Source organism: Alosa alosa, chromosome 9 (assembly GCF_017589495.1).
Source record: "Alosa alosa isolate M-15738 ecotype Scorff River chromosome 9, AALO_Geno_1.1, whole genome shotgun sequence".
Lineage (NCBI taxonomy): Eukaryota > Metazoa > Chordata > Actinopteri > Clupeiformes > Clupeidae > Alosa > Alosa alosa.
Window position 1 is genome coordinate 30,712,815 of NC_063197.1, and position 12,500 is coordinate 30,725,314.

The window sequence follows — 12,500 nt, forward strand, 5'->3', positions numbered from 1 at the left end:
GTTCAATTCAAAATGAACCAAAGATTCTAAGACTCTAAGATCTTTGATACAAACTGAATGCATAGTCCAGTGTCCATATTTTAACTGTGTGTGTGTGTATGAGAGAGAGAGAGAGAGAGAGAGAGAGAGAGAGAGAGAGAGAGAGAGAGTGTGTGTGTGCATGCATGTGTGACGACTCTCTGCTACCCCTGTTGTCTATGTAGAGGCCTGTGCGTTGACTGTGGGGAGACTGTAGGGTTGTTCATTTGTAATGGCCACACCTGCAGTGGGCCTGGACTATATAGGCCTGACCATCAGCCTCACTTCACTCTCTGACTCTTGTACTCACTGACACACACACACACACACACACACACTTTTGCTCACCCCTACACATCCAGACACTCTAACCAACATTAACACACACACAGATTTTGTGCAGGGAGATAATGAAGATCAGTAGTTCTACTCAAACTACTTGTGAATGTAGGCTATGGAAGATTGGTCAAATCTGGCAAGTAGGAAAGTTTAAGTGAATGACGTGAAAGTGAAAGTAAGACATTCGAAAGGCCAACGAAAGTTAAGGTTGCTTTTGATATAGTATAAAGACACAAAACTGGTGCTCTAAATAGCGATTCTGTTGACTTTGAAAGGTTCTCTTTTTGTCGCATTTAACTGCAATTTGGATTAACACCTGCTTTTACAAGGCGGAAGTTTTTAGGGGCAGAATAGACGTGCGCTTTCACAAGCAGTTTTTGTACATACCGCGCTCTTTGCGCTTCCCCTCCCATTTTTTTACGCTAAACTCCCACTTTCCCCTGAATCCTCCCATGAATGCATATGCATGACACAGAAAAGCGTAGTTTGCCAATTTCAGCTCCCGCGAGAGGCAGTCTGCGCTTTGACCTCAATACGGCCTGTTTGTACATACCTTGCAATGATTTTACACGCATGTTACGAAACAAATACACCTGAAGTGGGCGCAAAAGCATTACCACAACTGGCCCTCATTTTCTATTAGTCAATAACTGTGTTGAAGTTTCATCTGTTATTGCCGTCCCTTTCTTGTTTGCTCCCTACGAGCCTGGGTCGTATCATGAACACGGGGGTTCCCTACGAGCCTGGGTCATATCATGAACACGGGGGTTCCCTACGAGCCTGGGTCGTATCATGAACACGGGGGCTCCCTACGAGCCTGGGTCGTATCATAAACACGGGGGTTCCCTACGAGCCTGGGTCGTGTCATGAACACGGGGGCTCCCTACGAGCCTGGGTCGTATCATGAACACGGGGGTTCCCTACGAGCCTGGGTCGTATCATGAACACGGGGGCTCCCCACGAGCCTGGGGTCATTAACAACATCGGGTTCCCTCTGAGCCTGGTCGTATCATGAACATCGGGCTCCCCTCTGAGCCTGGGTCATTATCATGAACACGGGGGCTCGTCCAGGATTGCTTAAAGTAAATCAGCAGGAGTAAGGTGAGCAAACTGCTTTGTGTGTCTTTGTGTAGCCTATGTTGAGGAAGCTCCTTTAGAAGGGGCTTGAGCTGATTTGAGGTAGTTTGTCTCTTCCAACACATTTTGTTTGTGACTTTGCCTTTCTTATGTTTTGCGGTGAACTGCGGACGGTGTGTGTGTGAGAGCAGGTCAGTCAGTGTGCATGCGTGAGTTAAAGTTTATGAGTAATGGCAGATGTGCTTACGTAGCAGCAGGTAGTCTTCTCTCACCTCTGTGTCCCTGACAGTTCATCAATGCTCTCGTGTGTGTGTGTGTGTGTGTGTGTGTGTGTGTGTGTGTGTGTGTGTGTGTGTGCGTGTGTGTGCGTGCTTACTTGCTCAGCTCTTTGTGTGTACTCTAATATGTGTATGTGTGAGTGTGCTGTAGTGTGTGTGAGCATGTGTTCAACTCTGTGTGTGTGTGTATGTGTGTGTGTGTCTCTGAGGTGCCCATATCAAACCCTCTCTGAGTGACAGCACCATACCCACCCACAAAACACACTCTCACACACTCTCACACACACACATACACACACACACACTCTCTCTCTCACACATAAACACATACTCAGTCACTCAGTACACATCACACACACACACTACGCACATACGCACACATGCGCACACGCACACATGCACACACACACACACACACACACACACACAAACACACACACACACACACACACACTCTCTCTCTCTCTCTCACACACACACAGACATCCTCAGCAGGAAGTCGGGGATTAAATCTGTCTGTCAGATGCTTTTATTTTTGGGACAGAGCAGTGGAGTTAGCGGCTCTTGATATGATTATCTGTCTGACTTACATAAACCAAGAGCTGCTTACTTTCCTTCAGTCTGCTGCGATCACAGATTAGTCATAAAGGCTGCCCGCTTACTGGACAGCAGAGGCATCAGCCCCAACCAACACACATATCTCACCCATCAACACACACTCCAACCTTAACAGCAACACACACATACTGTACATGTACAGTATACCTCAACACTGACACACACATAAAACCTTAACAGCAACACACACACATATACCTCAACATTAACACACACATACAACCTTAACAGCAACACACACATATACCTCAACATTAACACACACATACAGCTTTAAGAGACCACTGCACATTTTTCTGATGTCATCCTATGGTTGCTGAGTGACATTCAAATAAGTTGACAGTCATATTCAAAATTAACAGACCACTGCAAATTTGAATATGACCGTCAACTCATTTGAATGTCACTCAGCAACCGTAGGATGACATAAGAAAAATGTGCAGTGGTCTCTTAATTTTTTCCACAGCTGTATACCTTAACACTAAATACCGCCCACTGGAACACAAAGTCATAAAATGTGCTTCCTTCAGAAACAGGTCTTGTAATAACCCCTCTGTACATTTATTTTACGAATTTACAATACTTCGGTTTGTGTGAAGGCACCCTCACGACACTACCACAGAAGTGTAATTATATTTTGATCAGGTTGGTTTTACTCTGGAGCAGTGGGTCTCAACCTTTTTTCAGTGATGTGTTGCCCCCTGAAATATTTTTCAGCGCAATACCCCCTAACCAGCTTAAAGCATTTTTAGTTGAGAAAAAGACTTAAAACAGAGCACTGTGCCATCAGTGTCTAATTTATTAAACTTTGGAACTAATAAACACATACACATACAACTTATATTTTCCTGAAATATTTATTGAATATTTTTTTTTTAAAGTATTTTTACATGGATTCTACTTTTTAAATATATGTATATTTTAACCCTTAGTTTTTTTAGGGCATTTTCACTACCTTTATTCATAAGGATTTATTCTGGTCATTGTAAGTGCCACACACACATATTATATATTGCTTTTTTCCTAGGCTAGTCTAGGCTATCCAGATCTGCCATCATTTCATGTATTAGATAGATAGATAGATAGATAGATAGATAGATAGACAGATAGATAGATAGATAGATAGATAGATACTTCAGTAGCATACAGACATCACACACAACATGCACTTACAGCAGAAATAGTAAACATAAGTATAAGTGTAAACATATAACTAAACTCCACTGTACAATAAAGACAGTAAAAGATAAGAAAACTAACAAAACTAAATACTAAATACACTATATAAATTACATTTAAAAAGTCCAATGTGCTTGAGGGTGATCAAGCATAAGACGCTTGTAGTGACAGGGCCGGGACTGGTAAGGTGCTAAAGGGAGTGAGTGTCATGGTGAAGGTGCAAAAGGTAGTCCAACATTAGTCCAACAGTGCAACAGTGCAAGAATAAGGTCTAGAGACCAGCATAAATAATATGGACAAATAGGAGAGTAAAGTATAATGTAGACAAGGTAATATATAAAAAAACTATGTCAGTGCAAGAACAGGTTGAGGTAATAGGGTTATAGCCATTCATTCATTCAGTATTGTAGCAGAAGCCTGACCGCAGCCATTGATCATGTGTGCTAATATAGCATGAAAAACAGTGTAGCAGTAAAACAGTAGTGAAAACATTAGGCTGTGGATATTAGTAAAACAGTAGTAAAACAGTAGTAAAGCAGTAGTGGGCAGTCAGTACTCAAACATGGAGAGGGTGGAGAGGCAGACAGACTAAGCAGAGAAGTCTCTCTCCTCTTCCCTTTAGTGAGGCATTGAACAGTTCAACCCTAGGGAACAAATGACTTCCCCTCAGCCTTTCAGTTGTGCATGGCAGTGAGCGAAGTCTCCAGCTGATCAATTATTAGTATTAGTACTAGCATTGATTTTATTTTGATTTTTAAAGAATTAAAATATAAAAAGTGTATAGTAAAAAATCTTATATTTTGACATGTATCTCACCACAGCAAGCTTCATAGCTCTACATGCATTGCATGTGTGTAGGGCAGACTGTCCTGAATCTGGCAATATCATTGCCACGGTGGAGGGATTCTCTGGGGCTGAGCAATTTACAGACATATGTGGTGTGCGCCTTACAGAAATAAAAGCCATTTTTTTATTTATGACCTTTTCTGTGCTCCATATCTGGAACACGAACTGATCTGACCTGGACTTGACCCGAAGTTTACGGTGTGTGCCTGTCTGCACTCATGATTCTCTTACAACTTTTTACTCATAAGTGCTGCCATAAACAAAGCAAAGGCAAAAAGGTGTTTCTTTGTCGAACAAATTGGGATGCAATGTGAGCCTTTGAATTGAATGCCATGCAGGAATTTGCTAGATCTCAAAACCGGATTATGAACATCCTTTGCCATAGAGAAACACACACAATAGCGTTGGATTATAAAACATGCTTTGCCACAAAAACAGACAAAAACGTGAGGTAAGTCGAGTTATATGAAATTATTATTTTGCTGTCACTTTGTCTGTTGTATAACCTAGAAGGATGTACTTGGTATCAAATGATAGCTCTGTGTCTCCTCTTTCATCTAACCTGCATGGCATATCTATGCGTTCACGGGTTCGCGAGTTATTCAAACGAGAGTAATGGGTGCGCAGGTGAACGCAGAGACTGTAAATATGATGCAATTTCATTTCAGGATTTTTTTAATCTTCATACTTTAACGTACAGACAAGTGCCTGGTCTCCTTAGAAAGACCCACTTCTGCTCTGTCACACAATAAAGGCTGTTTTTTGACGCACTTTGTCAATTGCTTCTACGGGTTAAATTTCACGTACCCCCTGCAGTACCTTCACGTACCCCCAGGGGTACACGTACCCCCATTTGAGAACCACTGCTCTGGAGTATCCCTTTAACACTAGCTCACATATCAGGCTTAACACATATCCACCTTAACACTAACACACACAATACACACAACACACACACACACACTAACACACACATATCCACCTTAACACTAACACACACACACACACACACACACACTAACACACATATCCACCTTAACACTAACACACACAATACACACAACACACACACACACTAACACACACATATACCTTAACACTAACACACACATTTAATACTTTAACACCAACTAACACACATATCAGCCTTAACGCCTTAACACTAACCCACATATCAACCTTAACACTAACACACATATCAACCTTAACACTAACACACATATCAACCTTAACACTAACACACATCAGCCTTAACACTCACATACATATCAACCTGAATACTTAGAGACATACTTTTTTTTACAAAGTTCTACTGGTAAACTGGTACACAACAGAGAGGGCTGGACACACACACACACACACACACATCCCCCATGGTGCTATCAGGGTGGCTAACGAGCTGTTTGTTCCACCTGCAGCACCTGCCAATTACAGCTTTACTCTCATCTCCTCAGAGAACCCCAGGTCATGCAGCACACGCACGCACGCACACACTCGCACACACACACGCACGCACACACACACGCACTCATGCACGCACACACACACACAGCATCCACAGGCCCTATAGCAGTCAGGCAGTTGTTGAACCTGCTGTCAGCTCCTGTTGGGATTCTCACTGCATCAGAGAACAGCTAATGAAGCTGTGGCAAGATATTTCTTCTCTCTTCCTCGCTCTCTCTCTCTATCTCTCTCTCATTCCTCTTTCTCTCTCACACACACACATACACACACACACTCTCTCTCTGACACACACACATTCACTCACTCTTTCTCTCTCTGTCATGCACACATATACACACACACTCACTTTCTCTCTCTCACTCACTCACTCACTCACTCACACTCACTCACTCACACTCACTCATTCACTTACTCACACTCACTCACTCACTCACTCACTCACTCATTCATTCACTCATTTTCTCTCTCTCTAGCTGTCACAGACACGCTCAAACTCTGCCTTGCTATCCATCACTCTAAGAAGAAGATAGCTTCATTCTCCATTCTCTCTTTCTCTCTCTCCATCTCTCCCTTTCTCTCTCTCTCTCTCTATCTCTCTCTCTCTCTCCTTCTTTCTCCTCTGGGTCTGGTTTGAGGTGGCCTAGTGAGGCTTGTTACAGCTCGACTCATTAATCTCACAGCAGTACAGTGGCTCTGAGGATGCTGTATGTGTGTGTGTGTGTGTGTGTGTGTCTATGTGCCTTCGTACATGCGTGTGTATGCCTGTGTGTGTGTGTGTGTGTGTGTGTCTTCTGGGCCATTGCTCTGTGCTCACTGCTCTCTTCCCCTCATGACTCACGGAGTCTAGAAACTTCTAAGAGGTCTAATTAGGTCCGTCCCCATTGAGAGAACCACCTTCCTCTCCCTCATTCCCTCTCTCTCTCCCTCTCTCACACTCTTCCGCTCTCTTTTTCTGCCCCCTCTCCCTCATTCCCTCTCTCTCTCCCTCATTCCCTCTCTCTCTCCCTCTCTCTCCAGTCGGATACGGAGTTCTGGGATAAGATGCAGGCGGAGTGGGAGGAGCTTGCTCGACGGAACTGGCTGACTGAGAATGATCAGCCACAGATCCCGTCCACTGTATCACCAATGGAGAAGGTAAACACACACACACACACACGACACACACACCCACACACACCAGTGGTGTGCGGGGCTGACTAATTGTGCTACATGGAGATGCTGGAGAAGGAAGAATTAAAAATAAAAAAGACTCCTCAGGGAAAAGCGAAATATAGGAAGTATCTAAGATATAAGGTTCTTTAAGAAGATGACAGCAGTGCTGGTTATGTTCTGTGCACTTCTTGTGAAGCCATTTCAAAGCTTGTCACAAATGCGGCACTGGTAAGCCCTCCTAGCCTAACCAAGTAACTTCAAGATCAATTCCCAAACTTTAAGCAATAGATTGCTTTATGCGCACTGAGCAGTGGACCAGTTTGTTTTGGCCTAGGCTCAGTGTTGGCACAAGACCCAATGACAGGTAGCTCAGTGAGTCAGTCTGCCTACCAGTATTTTATGATCCACAAAGGCCACGTGTAGCACACATTAAACTGTTAGCCCACAGCCAGCGGTGTAAAAGTTAAACACATTGTGCTTGTGCGGCATTTGACAAGTGATGTTATGGGTAGGCTGATTTAATTAGGAAGGTTTCTGTCTCTGTTCCTGTTCTACATAGCTCAATAAGGATAATGTAATAATGTTAGGCTACATTAACCAAAAAGCATTATTTTGTAAAACAAGCAGGTCGGGTATAATTTTGTCTTAATTTAATGTCTGAAGTTCGAAGTTTTCATGCCTTCAAAGGATTTTACATATTGAGTGAGCGGGGGCCACTCCTGAATGGACCCACACACCACTGACACACGTACACACACACACACCACACACACACACACACACACACATCAACACACACTGCTCAGCCTGCTCATACTCTTTAATCACACGAAAGATCTTCTCCACAGGACAACTGACATGTGGGGTTTCAGAGGTTGAGCTGGGTTGACAGTGTAGTCGTAGTTGTGTGTAATTACAGTACTTTTGAGTAGGGTCACGGCTGGTGTGTGTGTGTGTGTGTGTATGTGTGTGTGTGTGTATGTGTGTGGTCTGTGTGTGTGTGTGTGTGTGTGTGTTTGATGTGTATGTGTGTGTGTGTGTGTGTGTGTGTAGTGTGTGTGTGTATGTGTGTGGTCTGTGTGTGTGTGTGTGTGATGTGTATGTGTGTGGTCTGTGTGTGTGTGTGTGTGTGTGTGTGTGTATGTGTGTGTGTGTGTGTGTGTGTGTGTGTATGTGTGTGTGTGTGTGTGTGTGTGTGTGTGTGTGTGTATGTGTGTGGTCTGTGTGTGTGTGTGTGTGTGTGTGTGTGTGTCTGTGTGTGTGTGTGTGTGTGTGTGTGTGTGTGTGTGTGTGTGTGTGTGTGTGATGTGTATGTGTGGTCTGTGTGTGTATGTGTGGTGTGTGTATGTGTGTGTGTGTGTGAGTGTGTGTGTGTGTGTGTGTGATGTGTAGAGAGAGAGAGAGAGAGAGAGAGAGAAAGGCGCTGTGCAGGCTGATGTTTGATGTGAATACACTAATGACTCCAGAGAAGCTCTGGTAGTTTGAAAGTCCAGACTCTGAGCAGAGGCCTTTATGTGTCTTTACGCCACTTAAAGCTGCGCGACTACAAAGTGGATGTGAGTGCACTTGGCTGCAGCCCATCAGGGTAATATGAGGGGGAGAAATGCACACTTTAACATTTACAGGGTGATTTTAGGAGGGAGGGTCGATGCTGGCTGTGTGTGTGCGTGTGTGTGTGTGTGTTGATGCTGGCTAAGGTGTGTGTGTAGATGTTGGCTGAGGTGTGTGTGTGTGTGTGTGTGTGTGCTGGCTAAGGGGGATATATAACTCATAAAACTCTGAGGCAGCCACAGATCTCAAGCACAGCAACTCTCACCAACACTTCATTCAACTACTGCCAGCAAGGACACACACACACACACACACACCTGCTCACAACATTTATACAGTACATACACAATCACACACACAACATTTCTACACACACATATGATCACGACATTCAACATTAATACACACACACACAGATCACCACATTAACACACATACTGCCTTACAGTACGTCCACAAATTGACATCCTCTGGAGTCTCCTGTATTGATTCTCTCTCTCCCTCCCTCTTTCTCTCCTCTCTCTCTCCCTCTCTGATTTTACTGCTTTTACTAAGCTTATATTGTAATTGTTGTGAGTTGCTGATGTTTCCTGTTATAAAATAGTGTGATACTCTACTGCCGCCTGTGTAAAGCACATTGAACTGCCTTGGTATGAAATGCGTTATATAAATTAAATGGCCTTGTCTCTTACTCTTCCTCTCTCTCTCTCTCTCCCCCACTCTTTCTCTCTATTGTCCTCTATCCCTCTCTCTCTCTCTCTGTCCTCTGTGTGTGCAGGGCTACTATTTCCACACTGATAACCCGTATAAGGAGTGGCCCAACGCTTTTGAGGAGGGGGTGAGGAAGCGTCGCCAGGGCGACCTGCCCAACGCAGTCCTGCTGCTGGAGTCCGCCATCTTACAGGACCCCCAGGACTCTGAGGTCAGCACACAGCCAACACACACACACACACACACACACCAGCTACCACAGAACACACACTCCACTGTGTGAAAAAGCCCAAGGTGTGTGTGAGAGACAAGTGGACACACTTTAGAATAGTGAAACAGATAAGCTGAGGGCCTGTGTGTGTGTGAGTGTGTGTGTGTGTGTGAGGAGCAACATAACATACCATCGGTGTAGTCAGGCTGCAGTGTAGCAGTATAAGTATATATTGTTTTGGTTTTTTTGTGTTTCTTTATTGACATTTTTATTCCATGATCTTTTATTTGTAATGTTGTGTTTGTTCTGATCTTGCTTCTCATCTATATCATATGTGATGTCCATAGAATTGTCAGACAGTGATGCTAGTGCTGGGCGGTATACCGGTTCACACCGTATACCGGTGTATATGTTCGTTATGATATGAATTTTTAATATACCGCCATACCGGTGTATTTGATTACACAACGTTTGGAATGCTGCGCCGCTTTAACCCTTTCTGGATTTACCGTCACAAAAATTCTATTGAGATTGTTTTAACAGCTGTAACTAGCTGGCTAGTAATGTTGATTACTAGCCAGCTACACAAGATGTTTGTGAAATTTGCACAGTAAAAGTTCTGTTTTTTGACTGCAATTGTTTTTGCATTCTGATTAGATTCTTCATTAGAATCATGAGTGGCTCTTTGTAAACAGCATCATTTTCTGGGGCCATGCAAAACTGCATTACCACTTGTGTGGAGTTATTCTACATCATGACAGTAAAATAGACCATCCTTAGTCAGTGTACTGCAGCAATTCCTCCCTCAACCTGTAGAAAATGCTGAACATCTGATTATGCATGGGGGGAAAAAATACCGTCATATACCGTGAAACCGTAAGAATTTAGAAAAATACCGTGATATACATTTTTGGTCATACCGCCCAGCACTAAGTGATGCATGTAATGTCCATAGCATGCTCAGACAGTGATGCATGTGATGTCCAAAGCATGCTCAGACAGTGATGTCCGCTGGCAGTTGTGTCCAGTTGCAGCAGTGCACTTCAGAGCCATCATTTTTAAATGCACAGGTCTCCTCATGGGTTTAGATGATCAGGTCTTAGGTTTCCTCATCGGTTTAAATGCTCAGATCACCTTATAGGTTTAGATACTTAGGTCTCCTAATCTGTTTAGATGATCAATCTCAGGTATCCTAATCAGTTTAGATGATCAGGTCTCAGGTCTTCTAATCAGTTTAGGTGCTCAGGTCTCAAGTCTCTTCAAGGGTTTAGATGCTGAGGTCTCCTCATGCGTTTAGATGCTTAGGTCTCAAATCTCCACATAGATTTAGATTATCAGGTCTCGGGTCGCTTCATGGGATTAGATGCTTAGGTCTCTTCATGGGTTTAGATACTCAGGTCTCTGGTTTCCTAGTTGGTTTAGATGCTCAGGTCTCCTAGTTGGTTTAGATGCTCAAGTCTCAGGTCTCCTAGTTGGTTTAGATGCTCAGGTCTCTGGTCTCCTAGTTGGTTTAGATGCTCAGGTCTCTGGTCTCTTTATGGGTTTAGATGCTCAGATGTCCTTGTGGGTTTAGATCAGACATGTCAAAGTCAAGGCAGGCCCGCGAATGAATTATCTACGGCCCCTGGGATGATATTTGATTAGTATTACAACCGGCACGCAGGCCACAGCCGCCTGCTGCTGTTTCGCATCAATACTCCATTCCCCACAATGCAACGGTAGCCCACGAACTGCGGCGCCGCAAGTGGGCCTCGGGCTTCATTATTCATCAGTATTCAGTCAGGGCAGATGTCAACTTTAGCTACCCTCCCCAGTGTTGTGCCTGAACGCTTCATTGAATGAAAGTCACTGCTCATATGTATTTTGGAGCTTAACGTGAACTGAACGCATTCGTATTAGGCTACTACTGCCTGATGAACGTTACTGTGAACTCGTTCATTCTGGTGTCTGTGAACGGCACGCTCTTCAGTTTAACTTTGTTGAATAGGGTGCCAGATTTCTACAGAGCCTTCTACGCGAAAACCCGGCTAAAACACACCGTAAAAAGGCCTTAATATGGCAGCATGCAGGTCACCATTTGTCAAACGGTGCGGTCCGCAATGTGGACAATGGTCTGCAGAGTGAAATTATTCCAGGGCCATCGTCTGATAATTTGCTGTGCAATTGGTCAAGGAGACGCGAACAGAAAAAGAAAACAAACATTTCTGCAATTAGTAGGAAATACTTGTTAATTTGGTGTCATCAAACATAGAGGCATATAATTAAGTTGTGGTATGAGCGTTTATTCAATGCATGCGTGTGCACGTTGGTAGCAAAGCTAAGCTTCAACCTATTGGAAGGCTAATTATGAAACGACATTTAATAGAACAACGTGGATTTATGCAACTTCCATAAAAAACAGAGCACAGACTATATAAAACACTGTTTGGCATAAAGTATTAAAGTCAGCCAAAAGCTATTAATTAGTCTTAGTAAAAGATAGTTAAAGATCTCGAGATCAGTGATTTACGCATGATCTGATCCGCCATTTACCATTCACAAAAGCTGGTATTATGTCTCCTGAATCCTTACATTCAGGCATTCAAATTAAATGTAATTAAATAACATATAAATATTCTATCAGTGTATGATGCTTGCATCCCAACATCCCAAAACAACGGCATTATTTCTCATGCAAGCATCATGAAACAATGCAAAAACAATGAAACTATTGTAGGCCTAATTATATACATTTTACATTAGTAAAGCAGTACTCTGATGTGCATGTTTGCACAAACTTTTGTGAACAATCTTAGCACTTTAAACACTGTTTTGAAGTGCATGTATAGCAATATAGTATAAAAAATAAAAATAATTGTGATATCATTATGATAATTTAATGGGGGTGGGAGGAGGGGTGGGTTCATGTAGGTGGGCCCTATGACCCCAAAGTATGCCTTGACTGGGCCTCAGGTCAAAGAAGTTTGAGAAAGGCTGATGTAGACGACAAAGCAGCAAGGAGGCATCATATGATCATGACAAGGTCGGTGAGGATGGGAAAATCGCACATTTGTGCA

General features: G+C 43.3%; 1 protein-coding gene across 3 annotated transcripts in view; it reads left to right on the forward strand.

The window, feature by feature from the left end:
• Positions 1–12,500, forward strand: part of pex5la (peroxisomal biogenesis factor 5-like a) — a 96,887-nt gene that overhangs the window by 65,440 nt on the left and 18,947 nt on the right. For all 3 annotated transcript variants that reach the window (XM_048251653.1, XM_048251654.1, XM_048251652.1), the window contains 2 exons: positions 6,837–6,953; positions 9,301–9,444. In XM_048251653.1, coding sequence (XP_048107610.1) covers positions 6,837–6,953; positions 9,301–9,444 — 261 coding nt within the window. The remainder of the gene's footprint in view (positions 1–6,836; positions 6,954–9,300; positions 9,445–12,500) is intronic.